This window comes from Mesoplodon bidens, assembly GCF_964165515.1.
Source record: "Mesoplodon bidens genome assembly, chromosome: 1".
NCBI lineage: Eukaryota > Metazoa > Chordata > Mammalia > Artiodactyla > Ziphiidae > Mesoplodon > Mesoplodon bidens.
Genome location: NC_138176.1, coordinates 201,375,336 through 201,395,098, shown reverse-complemented (window position 1 = coordinate 201,395,098; position 19,763 = coordinate 201,375,336). Strand labels below are relative to the sequence as shown.

The window sequence follows — 19,763 nt, the reverse complement described above, 5'->3', positions numbered from 1 at the left end:
TTCACCATGTCTCAGAGCTGGTTGCAGAGCCAGGGCTTCATGGAGCATGGTGGTGGGGTGTGATGGGAAAGGAGTGTGTCTTCTGAAGCTCCAAGGATTCTGCTTTAGCAAGAGCATAACAGGTAAAGAATGGGACGAATCACAGCAGCACTGTTCACACTACTAGCCGAGATATGGAAGCAACCTAAATGTCCATCGACAGAGGAGTGGGTAAAGAAGATGTGAGATATATATCATACACACACACACACACACACACACACACACACACAATGGAATACTACTCAGCCATAAAAAAGAATGAAATAATGCTGTTTGCAGCAACATGGGTGGACCTAACGATTATCATACTAAGTGAAGTAAGCCAGACAAAGACAAATATAATATGATATCACTTATATGTGGAATCTAAAAAAAAGATACAAATGGACCTATTTACAAAACAGAAATAGACACACAGAAATAGAAAACAAACTTTTGGTCACCAAAGGGGATGGGGTGGGAGAATGGATAAATTAAGAGTTTGGGATTAACAGATACACACTACTATATAGAAAACAGATAAACAAGGACCTACTATATAGCACAGGGAGCTATAATTTCTTGTAATAATCTGTAATGGAAAAGAATCTGAAAAAGAATATATGTATACATTTACATATATATAAAACAATCACTTTGCTGTACACCTGAAACTAACACAATATTGTAAATCAACTATACTTCAATTTTTAAGAAAAAAGAATGTAAAGAATCATGGGTTACTGAAATAATCCATGACCTAATAAGATCATAGTGGTTTGGTTTTCCTATAGAAATATGCAAAGAAAAATAAAGATCAAATCCTAACACAGTAATCAAGTGATAGTGTCTCTGTCAAGGCATTAGAATTTTGTTTGGTAGCAAAAATTTCATTTGAGAGCCTATTACTTCACAGTAAATAATGGAGATGTTCCCTCATGTAATCCTTGACTTCCTACTATAAACACTGTGGCCCTCCCCCTCTCGAAGGCTGAGGGGGCAGCCCTCAACTTTCTGAGGAGTGTGACTTGGGGACAGTGGTTGTGACAGTAGTGGCAGCAGAAAAGCAAGGCTGCTCTGAAAGTGGTTGCAGCTGACTTTCTCCCATTGCCGGGAGGATAAAATTTGTCTTCTAGGAGAAGAGTTGTGAACAGGTGTTGACTTTCTCTCACAGATATCATTCAGCCATTCAAATACTTGTTAAATTGACACATTCAAGAATGCAACACTGTATCAGGTTACATATTAATCCAAGAAGAGGCTATGTATTACTGCTTATAACCTAGGACCACAGAGAAGTAATATGCAGACACCTGAGTGGAAATGATTTCTGAAAATTGTACAGTATTAAAACTGGCCCCTTCGTGTTACAGACAAGGGCACTACAGGGTAGCAAACCAGGAATGACATAATTTAATTCGTTTGGAGAGTAGGATTTTTTTTTTCATTTTCACATATGCTTAATTTGTTATAACTCCATGGGTTATGATTTCAGATCTTTTCAAACACAAAGACTTATGTGAATATTATAGTGTCATCTAAAATGACAGCTCTTCATTGTTTTCCCTTGATTCATGATTTATGCCTGGGGTATAAGTGGGGAGCAACATTTACGAGCTGGGGATTCAGTTGCGTGTGATTCATTTGTAATTGCAGTGGGAGAAACTGCAGATGACCAGGAGTGAGAGGAGGAAGATATTCTGCTCTGTCACCTTCCACGTCATTGCCATCACCTGCGTGGTCTGGTCTTTGTACGTGTTGATTGATCGGACAGCGGAGGAAATCAAGCAAGGCAATGATAATGGTAAGAGCATGTGCCCATTCTCTTTCCCTCTTGGATCCTGGGACGACCCCCGAGACAGGCAGGGAAGATGTTTCCCAGAGCACGTTGGGTGCCCGAGCAACACCCAGTACTGGTGACGGAGTCTGCTCGTTATGTTATTGATGACCGCTCGGACTATAAAGCACCGAGCATACAGGGTTCCCAAGCTGAGAAATAAGATTTATCACGTAAACCTTAGTGGGGGAGAAATATACAGAGGCCATGCACCACTTTAGGCTTTTCAAGGAGCTGAAAAGCATCAGGTTCTGCCTGATGGGAAAAGGCAAACAGTGGTAAAAACAGGTCTTTCATTGTATTCAATTCACCCCAATCACCAGCTTCTTGTAACACACAAATAAGATGGCAGTTAGCAGAGATGTGTTACAGCTTATTAATTAGCACACTATAACTTGATTAACACTGCAGTTTGAAATATTTGCCGTGCTAAGTTTGATAATGAAGGATGGTATCAAGTCTGCAAAGAGAGATGTCTTAAAACCACTGAGGCATATTCTGACATTTTCAATGGATAGGTCCTTTAAAACAGGAGCAAAAATGGCTTATCTTCACCTCCGTACCCAGTTCTGTTTCCCAGCAGGTTCTGCTGGCTTTCAGCCTGTAGCCTAAATCATAGCAGGTGAAACAGTGAGGAATAATCCCCTAGCCTCCCCCTGGGAGGGAAATATATATATTATGTAGAAAACCAGCCCTGAATTTGGAAGGAGAAGTTGTTCAGATGATAACACGAAGTTTGTCTCCCTCAAGAAAAGAAGTAGGTGGAAGAACAAGATGAGAGGCAGTGAGGGAAAGAAGGAAGGAGGAAAAGAATTTTTTAAAGGAGAGCTTTCTTTCTTCTGTGTCTCTGTGTTGGGATTGACAAAAGCAGGGGGGAAGGCCCCCCTTCTCGTGCTCCTTGGGTGCTGCTTCTGGGCAGAACAGGGCTGGGCTCAAAAGGACCGGGACCCCAGACCCCCTGGGATGTGTTTTATGTAGCTGGAGCATGTGTCTGGCAGGGGTTCTCCAGAGGCAGTGTCCTCTTCTGAACGGGAATGAAAGTGCTAGAAAAAACAGGTGGGGGGTATTTTTGTGTCAGTACCAACTCATTTATATACAGTTTATACCAAACTACGTTGTTTACCACTCATTATGCATTGTTCCTGAGATGCTGGATTTTAAAATGTCTATCACATCCCTGCTGTCTAAGTTCCTTCGTAGGAACTTTTTATTTATTTATATATTTTAAGCCCATATCGCCTACGGCTACAGGAACTGGCTCAAGCCAGGTAACAGAAAGTATGCCACAAACATTGCAGCTGACTCTGTGTGTACGTGAAGACAAACAGGCACCCCATCACCTTCCCCACCTCACTACACCCAGCCTACGACCTTAGGACTGCAGTGTTTCCTCACAGTCCAGAGCAGACCTGAAGCCGGGCTGGGTATGTCCCAATGTCAGTGTTCCAGCGTAGCCTAGCCCTCTCCTGGTGGCCACCCTGCCTGGGCCTGGCTGCCCCAGGCTGCAGGGCTCCCGCTGCTGTCCCCCAGCTACAGGGGAGGGAAACAAGATGATGGCCCCTCTCCCAGACAGAAGAGGAGGATGCAATCTCACGTCATCCATAGGCAGGCAGCTCAGAGCCTCTCTGTTGAGTCATTTACTCAATCCCACTTCTGACACATGTGAGTGAATAGCAGTCGTTTATCCCACAGTGGACATGACTGTCACAACCTCAGCCCTGAAACCCGTGACCCAGGAGCCATGCCTCTTTCAATTTATCTCCCTCTCTAGTCCCCCAGCTGTCATTGTCTTCAGGTGTCACTTCTATGCTGGTAACCCCCCCCACACACACAAATGATCTCCAACCACACATCTACCTGGCTCCCAGACCTCTCCATTTAAAGGTCTCCCAGGCACCTGGACGCAGTGTGTCCAAACTCCTAAGCTACCACCACTTCCCACTCTGACCCCCGTAGGAATGGCATCGCTAACCCCCGGTAACCAAATGCACCCCAGGCTTCACTCCTCGCCACCCCCCACTTCCACCTTACATAGGTCACCAAGTCCTATTTAGTCTGTGCCACACACCTCAGGGATCTGTCCATTTCTCTCCCTCCCCACTCTGCCACCACCTGTGTGATCATCTCTTTTACTGGAAAACTGCTCCTTAGCTAGACTTTCTCCAGTTTTGCCCACCTTCAACCCACATCCAGAAATGGACTCGCAGCAAATTTACAAAACACAAATCTGACCACGTTCTATCCCTGTTTATTCATGTTTCTTAAAATGGGCTCTGAAACGGGGCTACGCTGACCCCGTGACCTGGCTGAAGCCAATTATGTCCAACACTGGTTCAGCTCCCAGATCTGCTTCCAGACCCTGCTCTGCTTTTCCGTCTCCGTGACACGTCCTCCCAGCTTCTCGTGTCAGCCCCAGACACTCACTCTCACGCTCACGGGTCATCACACACCTCCCTGAGCTCCACTCAGCCCTTCACAATTTACCTTAGACATCACTCCCTCTTGGAAACTCAGTTCGGCTCCCTGAGCTAGAATAATTGTTACTACCTCCGCAGCTCTCAACATGTGGTCCCCAAATCCACAGCATCAGCATTACCTAGGCATTTGTTAGAAATGCAGTTTCCTGGCTTCTCCCCACCCCAGACCTGTGAATCAGAGATTCTGCAGGTGGAGCCCAGCAATGTGTGGGTAGCTGACACCCTCTAAGTGTTGAGAACACCTGCTCCCGTAGCCCCCCTACCTTGACTGCCTGTTGCATCCCCTGTGCAGATTCTATACCACTACAAAGCGGAAGTTTTACCCCCAAAGGTTTAATTACCCCTTACATGATTCTGTTGTGCAGTCAGGCTGAGAAGCTCTGCCCTACCAGGAGACTTACCACACTTTATTATAATCACTTATTTAACTGTCTGTCTCCCCTGACCAGTAGACTGAGCTCCAAGCAGGCTGGGCAGTGTCTGTCCTGCTCACCAGCACATCCTGGGTGCTGAGCACTGTGTCTGGGACCTGGCAAGGGGCCCAGTCAATGGAGGAGGAATGACGACAGTGAATGCCTCATACACACATTTTTCCACTTTTTTTCTTTCTTTTGGAATTTCTCTTCAAAATGTTTTTTCCCTTTCTCAGCTCTGGGTAGATGCAGGATTTCAGACCACAGTCTCCAATGGACTGTCCCTCAGAGTCCTCAGTCATATTTCCCAACAGAAAAGGTTGAATGATAACCAAAGGTCAGCTTCTTAATATCTATAGCTATAGCTATCTATAAACATATATACACACACACAGTATATAGGGTCAGCTTTCTACCATATACTTTTAAAAGTTATTTTCAGGTTTTAAAAAATATTTATTTTTGGCTGCATCAGGTCTTGGTTGCGGCACGCGAGATCTTTCGTTGCGGCGTGTGGGCTCTTCTTTGCGGCACGCAGGCTTCTCTCTAGTTGTGGCACATGAGCTCAAGAGCGTGTGGGCTCAGTAGTCGCGCCACGTGGGCTTAGTTACCCTGCGGCATGTGGGATCTTAGTTCCCGGATCAGGGATCGAACCCACATCCCATGCACTGGAAGACGGATTCTTAACCACTGGACCACCAGGAAAGTACCTATTTTCAGTTTCTTAAAAGCAAATGAAAATGAGATAGCTTTTATCTTTGGTGTTCAGAGCTTCTGAAATAGGAAGAAGCAAGATCTTTATCACGAAGCAGTCCCCGTGGTTATTCCTACAGTCATTGACCAGAGGGACAGCTCCTGACTTGGGTAATTTCAAATGGGACCATGGAGACTTTTGTAAAAGTTTTTTAGTAAAAGACTCTCTGCACTTATATTTAACACCTAACTTCCCAAAGTGCAAATTTTCGGGTACTGTGGGAATCTGTATGAATTATTAATCTTCCTTTGGCGTTGGAACAGGGAGAGCTGCTCCTGAATTGGCTTTTAAAGTTTTGGAAAAAAACTGCATAATTGAAAAGTCAAAATATTTTAAATCCATCTTGAAAACATTTGAGGAGAAACAAATTGCCTTCTTTAACCAGAGTGGAGGTCGAATATAAAACAGCATCTTCTGAGCTGTAATAACAACAGTGCCAGGGAAAAGTCCTTTGTATGTTTTTTTTTTTTTTTTTTTTTTTTTTTTTTTGCTGTACGCGGGCCTCTCACTGCTGTGGCCTCTCCCGTTGCGGAGCACAGGCTCCGGACACACAGGCTCCGCGGCCATGGCTCGCGGGCCCAGCCGCTGCGCGGCATGTGGGATCTTCCGGGATAGGGGCACGAACCCGTGTCCCCTGCATCGGCAGGCGGACTCTCAACCACTGCGCCACCAGGGAAGCCCCCTTTGTATGTTTTTAAGTGGCTGTCCTTTTAGATTAAATAGACATCATGCCCCAGATCCCTATTTCCTGTGATGAAAACAAAAACAAAAATAAATACATGGTACTTGAAACTTTAACTCCCTAAATTATCCATGTTGCCAATTCTAACTTGGGAGAACAATTAATCCTCCTGCCTTATCTTTACATATTCTAGAGGAATGCTCCAGGGTACATCTGTGTGCTGAAAACAAATCACAAAAATACAGACCAAGAAAACGAAACAAAAGTTCATGCTATTTTCTTTTATAAATTTGTTTAGTTATTTTTGGAGGCATTGTGCCTCTGCTGCTGTGCACGGACGTTCTCTAGTTGCGGTGAGCAGGGGCTACTCTTCGTTCTGGTGCACGGGCGTCTCATTGCGGTGGCTTCTCTTCTTGCGGAGCACAGGCTCTAGGCGCGCGGGCTCAGTAGTTGTGGCTTGCAGGCTCCAGAGTGCAGGCTCCGTAGTTGTGGCGCACAGGCTTAGTTGCTCCATTTACCTTACGTTTCGTAGTGTATATATGTCCATGCCTCTTTTTCGCTTTGTCACAGCTTACCTTCCCCCTCCCCATATCCTCAACTCCATTCTCTAGTAGGTCTGTGTCTTTATTCCTGTCTTACCCCTAGGTTCTTCATGACATTTTTTTTTCTTCTTAAATTCCATATATATGTGTTAGCATACGGTATTTGTCTTTCTCTTTCTGACTTACTTCACTCTATATGACTCTAGGTCTATCCACCTCATTACAAATAGCTCAATTTCGTTTCTTTTTCTGGCTGAGTAATATTCCATTGTATATATGTGCCACATCTTCTTTATCCATTCATCCGATGATGGACACTTAGGTTGTTTCCATCTCTGGGCTATTGTAAATAGGGCTGCAATGAACATTTTGGTACATGACTCTTTTTGAATTATGGTTTTCTCAGGGTATAAGCCCAGTAGTGGGATTGCTAGGTCATATGGTAGTTCTATTTGTAGTTTTTTAAGGAACTTCCATACTGTTCTCCATAGTGGCTGTACCAATTCACATTCCCACCAGCAGTGCAAGAGTGTTCCCTTTTTTCCACACCCTCTCCAGCATTTATTGTTTCTAGATTTTTTGATGGCCATTCTGACTAGTGTGAGATGGTATCTCATTTTACTTTTGATTTGCATTTCTCTAATTAAAGATGTTGAGCATTCTTTCTTGTGTTTGTTGGCAGTCTGTATATCTTCTGTGGAGAAAGGTCTTTTTAGGTCTTCTGCCCATTTTTGGATTGGGTTGTTTTTTTGTTAATTGAGCTGCATGAGCTGCTTATAAATTTTGGAGATTAATCCTTTGTCAGCTGCTTCATTTGCAAATATTTTCTCCCATTCTGAGGGTTGTCTTCTGGTCTTGTTTATGGTTTCCTTTGCTGTGCAAAAGCTTTGAAGTTTCATTAGGTCCCAGGTGTTTATTTTTGTCTTTATTTCCATTTCTCTAGGAGGTGGGTCAAAAAGGATCTTGCTGTGATTTATGTCATAGAGTGTTCTGCCTATGTTTTCCTCTAAGAGTTTGACAGTTTCTGGCCTTACATTTAGGTCTTTAATCCATTTTGAGCTTATTTTTGTGTATGATGTTAGGGAGTGATATAATCTCATACTTTCACATGTACCTGTCGTTTTCCAGCACCACTTATTGAAGAGGCTGTCCTTTCTCCACTGTACATTCTTGCCTCCTTTATCAAAGATAAGGTGACCATATGTGCGTGGGATTACCTCTGGGCTTTCTACCCTGTTCCATTGATCTATCTTTCTGTTTTTGTGCCAGTACCATACTGCCTTGATTACTGTAGCTTTCTAGTATAGTCTGAAGTCAGGGAGCCTGATTCCTCCAGCTCCGTTTTTCGTTCTCAAGATTGCTTTGGCTATTCGGGGTCTTTTGTGTTTCCATACAAATTGTGAAATATTTTGTTCTAGTTCTGTGAAAAATGCCAGTGGTAGTTTGATAGGGATTGCATTGAATCTGTAGATTGCTTTGCGTAGTAAAGTCATTTTCACAATGTTGATTCTTCCAATCCAAGAACATGGTATATCTCTCCATCTATTTGTATCATCTTTAATTTCTTTCATCAGTGTCTTATAATTTTCTGCATACAGGTCTTTTAATCTTTTTGTTGCAATGATAAATGGGAGTGTTTTTTGTTGCAATGGTAAATGGGAGTGTTTTCTTGATTTCACTTTCAGATTTTTCATCATTAGTATATAGGAATGCCAGAGATTTCTGTGCATAAATTTTGTATCCTGCTACTTTACCAAATTCATTGATTAGCTCTAGTAGTTTTCTGGTAGTATCTTTAGGATTCTCTATGTATAGTATCATGTCATCTGCAAACAGTGACAGCTTTACTACTTCTTTTCCAATTTGGATTCCTTTTATTTCCTTTTCTTCTCTGATTGCTGTGGCTAAAACTTCCAAAACTATGTTGAGTAAGAGTGGTGAGAGTGGGCAACTTTGTCTTGTTCCTGATCTTAGTGGAAATGCTTTCACTTTTTCACCATTGAGGATGATGTTGGCTGTCGGTTTCTCATATATGGCCTTTAATATGTTGACCAAAGTTCCCTCTATGCCTACTTTCTTCAGGGTTTTTATCATAAATGGGTATTGAATTTTGGTGAAAGCTTTCTCTGCATCTACTGAGATGATCATATGGTTTTTCTCCTTCAATTTGTTAATATGGTGTATCAAGTTGATTGATTTGCGTATATTGAAGAATCCTTGCATTCCTGGAATAAACCCCACTTGATCATGATGTATGATCCTTTTAATGTGTTGTTGGATTCTGTTTGCTAGTATTTTGTTGAGGATTTTTGCATCTATGTTCATCAGTGATACTGGTCTGTAGTTTTCGTTGTGACATCCTTGTCTGGTTTTGGCATCAGGGTGATGGTGGCCTCGCAGAATGAATTTGGGAGTGTTCCTCCCTCTGCTATATTTTGGAACAGTTTGAGAAGGATGGATGTTAGCTCTTCTCTAAATGCTTGATAGAATTAGCCTGTGAAGCCATCTGGTCCTGGGCTTTTGTTGGAAGATTTTTAATCACAGTTTCAATTTCAGTGCTTGTGATTGGTCTATTCATATTTTCTATTTCTTCCTGATTCAGTCTTGGCAGGTTTCTAAAAATTTGTCCATTTCTTCCAGGTTGTCCATTTTATTGGCATAGAGTTGCTTGTAATAATCTCTCAGGATCTTTTGTATTTCTGCAGTGTCAGCTGTTACTTCTTTTTCATTTCTAATTCTATTGATTTGAGTCTTCTCCCTTTTTGATGAGTCTGGCTAATGGTTTATCAATTTTGTTTATGTTCTCAAAGAACCAGCTTTAAGTTTTATTGATCTTTGCTATCGTTTCCTTCATTTCTGTTTCATTTATTTCTGATCTGATTTTTATGATTTCTTTCCTTCTGCTAACTTTGGGTTTTTTGGGGGTTTTTTTGGTTGTTCTTCTTTCTCAAATTGCTTTAGGTGCAAGGTTAGGTTGTTTATTCGAGATGTTTCCTGTTTCTTAAGGTAGGATTGTATTGCTATAAACTTCCCTCTTAAAACTGCTTTTGCTGCATCCCATAGGTTTTGGGTGGTCGTGTCTCCATTGTCATTTGTTTCTAGGTATTTTTTGATTTCTTCAGTGATCACTTCGTTATTAAGTAGTGTATTGTTTAGCCTCCATGTGTTTGTATTTTTTACAGATCTTTTCCTGTAATTGATATCTAGTCTCATAGCGTTGTGGTTGGAAAAGATACTTGATACAATTTCAGTTTTATTAAATTTACCAAGGCTTGACTTGTGACCCAAGGTAGGATCTATCCTGGAGATCGTTGCATGAGCACTTGAGAAAAATGTGTATTCTGTTGTTTTTGGATGGAATGTCCTATATCAAGTCCATCTTGTTTAATGTATCATTTAAAGCTTGTTTCCTTATTTTCATTTTGGATGATCTGTCCATTGGGGAAAGTGGGGTGTTAAAGTCCCCTACTATGAATGTGTTACTGTCGATTTCCCCTTTTATGGCTGTTAGTATTTGCCTTACGTATTGAGGTGCTCCTGTGTTTGGTGCATAAATATTTACAATTGTTATATCTTCTTCTTAGATCGGTCCCTTGATCATTATGTAGTGTCCTTCTTTTTCTCTTCTAATAGTCTCTAAAGTCTATTTTGTCTGATATGAGAATTTCTACTCCAGCTTTCCTTTGGTTTCCATTTGCATGAAATATCTCTTTCCATCCCCTTACTTTCAGTCTGTATGTCTCTAGGTCTGAAGTGGGTCTCTTGTAAAAAGCATATATATGGGTCTTGTTTTTGTATCCATTCAGCCAACCTGTGTCTTTTGGTGGGAGCATTTAGTCCATGTACATTTAAGGTAATTATCGATATGTATGTTCCTATTCCCATTTTCTTAACTGTTTTGGGTTCATTATTTTCTTTCTCTTGTGTTTCTTGCCTAGAGAAGTTCCTTTAGCATTTCTTTTAAAGCTGGTTTGGTGGTGCTAAACTCTCTCAGCTTTTGACTGTCTGTAAAGGTTTTAATTTCTCCATCAAATCTGAATGAGATCTTTGCTGGGTAGAGTAATCTTGGCTCCAGGGTTTTCTCCTTCATCACGTTAAATATGTCCTGCCAGTCCCTTCTGGCTTGCAGAGTTTCTGCTGAAAGATCAGCTGCTACCTTATGGGGATTCCCTTGTGTGTTATTTGCTGTTTTTCCCTTCTGCTTTTAATGTTTTCTTTGTAGTTAATTTTTGACAGTTTGATTAATATGTCTTGGCATATTTCTCCTTGGATTTATCCTGTATGGAACTCTCTGTCCCTCCTGGACTTAACTATTTCCGTTCCCGTATTAGGGAAGTTTTCAACTATAATCTCTTCAAATATTTTCTCAGTCCCTTTCTTTTTCTCTTCTTCTTCTGGAACCCCTATAATTCGAATGTTGCTGCATTTAATGTTGTCCCAGAGGTCCCTGAGACTGTCCTCAGTTCTTTTCATTCTTTTTTCTTTATTCTGCTCTGCAGTAGTTATTTCCACTATTTTATCTTCTACATCACTTATCTGTTCTTCTGCCTCAGTTATTGTGCTATTGATCCCATCTAGAGTATTTTTAATTTCATTTATTGTGTTGTTCATCGTTGTTTGTTTCATCTTTAATTCTTCTAGGTCCTCGTTAACTGTTTCTTGCATTTTGTCTATTCTATTTCCATGATTTTGGATCATCTTTACTATCATCATTCTGCATTCTTTTTCAGGTAGACTGCCTATTTCCTCTTCACTTGTTAGGTCTGGTGGGTTTTTATCTTGCTCCTTCACCTGCTGTGTTTTTCTGTCTTCTGATTTTGCTTATCTTACTGTGTTTGGGGTTTCCTTTTTGCAGGCTGCAAGTTTGTAGTTCCCGTTGTTTTGAGTGTCTGTCCCCAGTGGCTAAGGGTGGTTCAGTGGGTTGTGTAGGCTTCCTGGTGGAGGGAACTAGTGCCTGTGTTCTGGTGGATGAGGCTAGATCTTGTCTTTCTGGTGGGCAGGTCCATGTCTGGTGGTGTGTTTTGGGGTGTTTGTGGACTTTTTATTATTTTAGGCAGCCTCTTTGCTAATGGGTGGGGTTGTGTTCCTGTCTTGCTAGTTCTTTGGCATAGGGTGTCCAGCACTATAGCTTGCTGGTCATTGAGTGAAGCTGGGTGCTGGTGTTGAGATCTCGAAGATTTTTGTCGTTTTGATATTATGTGGAGCTGGGAGGTCTCTTGTGGACCAGTGTCCAGAAGTTGGCTCTCCCAACTCAGAGGCACAGCACTGACTCCTGGGTGCAGCATCAAGAACCTTTCATCCACAGAGCTCCTCAATTTGGGATGATTCGTTGTCTATTCATGTATTCCACAGATGCAGGGTACATCAAGTTGTCTAAATTATTTTTTTAAAAAAGAAACAAAGTGTTTACACAAACTGCACATGTATCATTCATGTTTACTCGCAATAAATATTACCATTAAAACTAGTTAAGAAAGAGAGACCATCAAGATGGCTGAAAAGTAAAATGCGGAGATCACCTTCCTCCCCACACATACATGAGAAATACATCCACACGTGGAACAACTCCTACAGAACACCTACTGAACGCTGGCAGAAGACCTCAGACCTCCCAAAAGTCAAGAAACTCCCCACGTACCTGGGTAGGGCAAAAGAAAAAAGAAAAAACACAGACGAAACAACAGGGATGGGACCTGCACCAGTGTGGGAGGGAGCTGTGCAGGAGCAAAGGTTTCCACACAGTAGGAGCCCCTTCGCGGGTGGTGACTGCGGGTGGCGGAGGGGGGAGCTTCGGAGCCGCAGAGGAGAGCGCAGCCACAGGGGCACCGAGGGCAAAGCGGAGAGATTCCCGCACAGCGGATCGGTGCCGAGCAGCACTCACCAGCCCCAGAGGCTTGACTGTTCACCCGCCGGGGCGGGCGGGGCTGGGAGCTGAGGCTCGGGCTTTGTTCAGAGCGTAGGGAGAGGACTGGGGTTGGCGGCATGAACACAGCCTGAAGGGGCTAGTGCGCCACGGCTAGCCAGGAGGGAGTCCGGGGAAAAGTCTGGAGCTGCCGAAGAGTCAAGAGACCATTGTTTCAGGGTGCACGAGCAGAGGGGATTAAGAGCGCTGCTTAAAGGAGCTGTAGAGACGGGCGTGAGCCGCAACTAACAGTGTGGATCCCCGAGCCGGGCATGGGATGCTCCGGCTGCTGCTGCCACCACCAAGCAGCAGCCTGTGTGTGAGCACAGGTCACTGTCCACACCTCCCCTTCCGGGAGCCTGTGCAAACCACCACTGCCGAGGTCCCGTGATCCAAGGACAACTTCCCTTGGAGAACGCACGGCGCGCCTCAGGCTGGTGCAACGTCATGTTGGCCTCTGCCGCCGCAGGCTCGCCCCACACTCCGGATCCCTCCCTCCCCCCAACCTGAGTGAGCCAGAGCCCCCGAATCAGCGGCTCCTTTAACCCTGTCCTGTCTGAGCGAACAACAGACGCCCTCCGGCGACCTACATGCAGAGTCGGGTCCAAATCCATAGCTGAACCCCAGGAGCTGTGCGACAAAAGAAGAGAAAGGGAAATCTCTCCCAGCAGCCTCAGGAGCAGCGGATTAAATCTCCACAATCAACCTGATGTACCCTGCATCGGTGGAATACCTGAATAGACAATGAATCAGCCCAAATAGAGGAGGTGGACTTTAGTAGCAACTATATATATATATATATATATATATATATATATATATATATTTTTTTTTTTTTTTTCCTTTTTCTCTTTTTGTGAGTGTGTATGTATGTGTATACTTCTGTGTGTGATTCTGTCTGTATAGCTTTGCTTTCGCCATTTGCCCTAGGGTTCTGTCTCTCCATTTCTGTTTTGTTTTTTTTTTAGTATAGTTTTTAATGCTCCTTCCTCCCTTTCCTTCTCTCTTTCTTTCCTTTTCCCTTTTCTTCTGAGCCGTGTGGCTGACAGGGTGTTGGAGCCTCAGCCAGCCTTCAGTGCTGTGTCTCTGAGGTGGGAGAGCCAACTTCAGGACACTGGTCCACAAGAGACCTCCCAGCTCCACATAATATCAAAATGGCGAAAATCTTTGAGAGATCTTCATCTCAACACCAGCACCCAGCTTCACTCAACGACCAGCAAACTACAGTGCTGGACACCCCATGCCAAACAACTAGTAAGACAGGAACACAATGCCACCCATTAGCAGAGAGGCGGCCTAAAATCATAGTAAGTCCACAGACACTCCAAAACACACCACCAGACATGGACCTGCCCACCAGAAAGACAAGATCCAGCCTCAATCACCAGAACACAGGCACTAGTTCCCTCCACCAGGAAGCCTACACAACCCACTGAACCAACTTTAGCCACTGGGGACAGACACCCAAAACAACGGGAACTACTAACCTGCAGCCTGCTAAAAGGAGACCCCAAACACAGTAAGATAAGCAAAATGAGAAGACAGAAAAACACACAGCAGATGAAGGAGCAAGATAAAAACCCACCAGACCTAACAAATGAAGAGGAAATAGGTAGGCAGTCTACCTGAAAAAGAATTCAGAGAAATGATAGTAAAGATGATCCAAAATCATGGAAATACAATGGAGAGAATATAAGAAACATTTAACAAGGACCTAGAAGAACTAACGAGCAAACACACAATGATGAACAACACAATAAATGAAATTAAAAATTCTCTAGAAGGGGCTTCCCTGGTGGCGCAGTGGTTGAGAGTCTGCCTGCCAATGCAGGGGACATGGGTTCATGCCCCGGTCTGGGAAGATCCCACGTGCTGTGGAGCAGCTGGGCCCGTAAGCCATGGCCGCTGGGCCTGCGTGTACAGAGCCTGTGCTCCGCAACAGGAGCGGCCACAACAGTGAGAGGCCCGCATACCGCAAAAAAAAAAAAAAAAAAATTCTCTAGAAGGAATCAACAGCAGAATAACTGAGGCAGAAAAACAGATAAGGGACCTGAAAGGTAAAATAGTGGAAATAACTACTGCAGACAGAATAAAGAAATAAGAATGAAAAGAATTGAGGACAGTCTCAGAGACCTCCGGGACAACATTAAACACACCAACATTCAAATTATAGCGGTCCCAGAAGAAGAAGAGAAAAAGAAAGGGACTGAGAAAATATTTGAAGAGATTATAGTTGAAGACTTCTCTAACATGGTAAAGTAAATAGTTAATCAAGTCCAGGAAGTGCAGAGACCCCCATACAGGACAAATCCAAGGAGGAACACAGCAAGACACATATTAATCAAAGTATCAAAAATTAAATACAAAGAAAAAATATCAAAAGCAGCAAGGGAAAAACAACAAATAATATAAAAGGGAATCCCCATAAGGTGAACAGCTGATCTTTCAGCAGAAACTCTGCAAGTGGGAAGGGAGTGGCAGGACATATTTAAAGTGATGAAAGGGAAAAACCTACAACCAAGATTACTCTACCTAGCAAGGATCTCATTCAGATTCGACGGAGAAATTAAAACCTTTACCGACAAGCAAAAGCTAAGAGAATTCAGCGCCACCAAACCAGCTTGTTACAACAAATGCTGAAGGAACTTCTCTAGGCAGGAAACACAAAAGATGGAAAAGACCTACAATAACAAACCCAAAACAATTAAGAAAATGGTAATAGCAACATACATATTGATAATTACCTTAGATGTAAGTAGAGTAAATACTCCAACCAAAAGACATAGACTGGCTGAATGGATACAAAAACAAGACCCATAGATGTGCTGTCTACAAGAAACCCAATTCAGACCTAGGGACAAATACAGACTGAGAGTGAGGGGATGGAAAAAGATATTCCATGCAAGTGGAAATCAAAACAAAGCCTGAGTAGCAATTCTTATATCAGACAAAATGACTTTAAAATAAAGACTATTACAAGAGACAAAGAAGGACACTACATAATGATCAAGGGATCAATCCAAGAAGAAGATATAACAATTGTAAATATTTATGCACCCAACACAGGAGCACCTCAATATAAGGGTAATGCCAACAGCCATCAAAGGGGGAATCAACAGTAACAAAATCATAGTAGGGAACCTTAACACCCCACTTTCACCAATGGACAGATCATCCAAAATGAAAGTAAATAGGAAACACAAGCTTTAAATGATACAGTAAACAAGACGGACTTAATTGATAATTATAGGACATTCCATCCAAAAACAACAGAATACACTTTCTTCTCAAGCGCTCATGGAACATCCTCCAGGATAGATCATCTCTTGGGTCACAAATGAAACCTTGGTAAATTTAAGAAAATTGAAATTGTATCAAGTATCTTTTCCAAGCACAACACTATGAGACTAGATATCAATTACAGGGAAAAAAATCTGTAAAAAATACAAACACATGGAGGCTAAACAATATGCTACTAAATAACCAAGATATCACTGAAGAAATCAAAGAGGAAATAAAAAAATACCGAGAAAGAAATGACAATGGAAACAAAATGACCCAATACCTATGCAGAAAAAGCAGTTCTAAGAGGGAAGTTTATAGCAATACAATCATACCTCAAGAAACATGAAAAATCTCAAATAAACAACCTAAATTTACACCTATAGCAATTAGAGAAAGAAGAACAAAAAAACCCCAAAGTTAGCAGAAGGAAAGAAACCATAAAGATCAGATCAGAAATAAATGAAAAAGAAATGAAGGAAATAATAGCAAAGATCAATAAAACTAAAAGGTGTGTTTCTTTGAGAAGATAAACAAAATTGGTAAACCATTTGCCAGATTCGTCAAGAAAAAAAGGGAGAATACTGAAATCAATAGAATTAGAAATGAAAATGGAGAAGTAGCAACTGACACTGCAGAAATACAAAGGATCATGAGAGATTACTACAAGCAACTATATGGCAGTAAAATGGACACCCTGAAAGAAATGGGACAAATTCTTCGAAAAGCACAACATTCAGATACTGAACCAGGAAGAAATAGAAAATATAAACAGACCAGTCACAAGCAATGAAATTGAGAGAGACTGTGATTAAAAACTTTCCAACAAACAAAAGCCCAGGACCAGATGGCTTCATAGGCGAATTCTATCAAACATTTAGAGAAGAGCTAACACCTATATTTCTCACTCTTCCAAAATATAGCAGAGGGAGGAACACTCCCAAACTCATTCTATGAGACCACAATCACCCTGATACCAAAAGCAGATAAAGATGTCACAAAGAAAGAAAACTATAGGCCAAACCACTGATGAACATAGATGCAAAAATCCTCAACAAAATACTAGCAAACAGAATCCAGCAACACATTAAAAGGATCATACACCATGATCAAGTGGGGTTTATTCCAAGAATGCAAGGATTCTTCAATTAAATGCAAATCAATCAATGTGATATACCATATTAACAAATGAAGGTGAAAAACCATATATGATCATTTCAACAGAAAAGGCTTTTGACAAAATGCAACAGTTTTAAGATAAAAATACCCTCCAGAAAGTAGGCATAGAGGGAACTTACCTCAACATAATAAAGGCCATATATGACAAACCCACAGCCAACATCGTCCTCAATGGTGAAAAACTGAAAGCATTTCCACTAAGATCAGGAACAAGACAAGGTTGCCCACTCTCACTACTCTTATTCAACATAGTTTTGGAAGTTTTAGCCACAGCAATCAGAGAAGAAAAGGAAATAAAAGGAATCCAAATCAGAAAAGAAGAAGTAAAGCTGTCACTGTTTGCAGATGACATGGTACTAGACATAGAGAATCCTAAAGATGCTATCAGAAAACTACTAGAGCTAATCAATGAATTTGGTAAAGTAGCAGGATACAAAATTAATGCACAGAAATCTTGCATTCCTATACACTAATGATGAAAAATCTGAAAGAGAAATTAAGAAATCACTCCCATTTACCACTGCAACAGAAAGAATAAAATACCTAGGAATAAACCTACCTAAGGAGAAAAAAAACCCATATGCAGAAAACTACAAGACACTGATGAATGAAATTAAATATATACAAACAGATGGAGAGATATACCACATTCTTGGATTGGAAAAAATCAACATTCTGAAAAGGACTATACTACCCAAAGCAATCTACAGGTTCAATGCAATCCCTACCAACCTACCAATGACATTTTTCACAGAACTAGAACAAAAAAGTTCACAATTTTTATGGAAACACAAAAGACCCTGAATAGCCAAAGCAATCTTGAGAAAGAAAAATGGAGCTGGAGGAATCAGGCTCCTGGACTTCAGACTATACTACTACAAAGCTACAGTAATCAAGACAGTATGGTACTGGCACAAAAACAGAAATGTAGGTCAATGGAACAGGATAGAAAGCCCAGAGATAAACCCAGGCACATATGGTCACCTTATCTTTGATAAAGGAGGCAAGAAAATACAGTGCAGAAAATACAGCCTCCAGTAAGTGGTGCTGGGAAAACTGGACAGCTACATGTGAAAGAATGAAATTAGAACACTCCCTAACTCCATTCACAAAAATAAACTCAAAATGGATTGAAGACCTAAATATAAGGCCAGACAGTGTAAAACTCTTAGAGGAAAACCTAGGCAGAACACTCTATGACATAAATCACAGATACAAATGGAAATGAAACAAAAAGAAATGAGACCTAATCAAACTTAAAAGCTTTTGCACAGTAAAGGAAATGGTAAAGACGAAAAGACAGCCCTCAGAATGGGAGAAAACATTTGCAAATGAAGCAACTGACAAAAGATTAATCATCAAAATTTACAAGCAGCTCATTCAGCTCAATATTAAAAAAACATACAACCCAGGGCTTCCCTGGTGGCGCAGTGGTTGAGAGTCCGCCTGCCGATGCAGGGGACACGGGTTCGTGCCGCGGTCCAGGAAGATCCCACATGCCGCGGAGCAGCTGGCCCCGTGAGCCATGGCCGCTAAGCCTGCGCATCCGGAGCCTGTGCTCCGCAACAGGAGAGGCCACAGCAGTGAGAGGCCCGCGTACCGCAAAAAAAACACAAAAAAACAAAAAACCATACAACCCAATCCAAAATTGGCAGGAGACCTAAATAGAAATTTCTCCAAAGAAGATATACAGATTGCCAACGAACACATGAAGGAACGCTCAACATCACTAATCATTGGAGAAATGCAAATCAAAACGACACTGAGGTATCACCTCACACCAGTCAGAATGGCCATCATCAAAAAGTCTACAAACAACAAATGCTGGCGAGGGTGTGAAGAAAAGGAACCCTCTTGCGCTGTTGGTGGGAATGTAAATTGTTACAACCATTATGGAGAACAGTATGGAGGATCCTTAAGAAACTAAATATAGAACCGCCGTATGATCCAGCAATCCCACTCCTGGGCATATATCCAGAGAAAACCATAATTCGAAAAGACACATGCACCCCAATGTTCATAGCAGCACTATTTACAATAGCCAAGACATGGAAGCAACCTAAATGTCCGTCAACAGAGGAATGGATAAAGAAGATGTGATACATATATACAATAGAATATTAGACATAAAAAAGAATTAAATAATGCCATTTGCAGCAACATGAATGGAGCTAGAGGTTGTCATACTGAGTGAAGTAAGTCAGACAAAGACATATATCAAAGCTTTATATATATTAAAAGCTTTCATTCATCCTTAAAATGTCCACTGAGCAAGGCAGGGTGGAAAACAAAGACCAACCAGACGTAGATCCTGCACTGTCAAGATTATGGCACAGCAGAGAACAAATAACTTATGTCAGAGAGCCACTCATGCCACAAGTGTAAAAAATAACATGAAACTGGAAGAGTGAGAACGTGTATTCCCAGCTGGAAATTATTTCTGAGTCAGGTTTTGTGGGACAGGTAGACATTCAGAAACAGAGAAGCAAAATTCTGAGAGAAGAAATATCATGGGCAGAGGTTTGGAAGGAGAGAATCTCCAGGCACTTCCAGGGCACAGTTGGTAGTGTCATTTAGGAATCAGAGGGGAAAATGACATGTAATCCATGGGGATTTCCCTAAAAATAGGAGACAAAACACACTTCAGCTTGTCTGTGGTTAACATCCTTCTAAA

General features: G+C 41.8%; 1 protein-coding gene across 4 annotated transcripts in view; it reads left to right on the top strand.

Annotated features, from left to right (window-relative positions):
• The window catches only part of MARCHF1 (membrane associated ring-CH-type finger 1), a gene marked incomplete at its 5' end in the record, with an annotated part of 458,172 nt that overhangs the window by 428,935 nt on the left and 9,474 nt on the right, over positions 1-19,763 (top strand). For all 4 annotated transcript variants that reach the window (XM_081242018.1, XM_081242016.1, XM_081242017.1 and 1 more), the window contains one exon: positions 1,678-1,825. In XM_081242018.1, the coding sequence (XP_081098144.1) occupies positions 1,678-1,825 (148 nt within the window). The remainder of the gene's footprint in view (positions 1-1,677; positions 1,826-19,763) is intronic.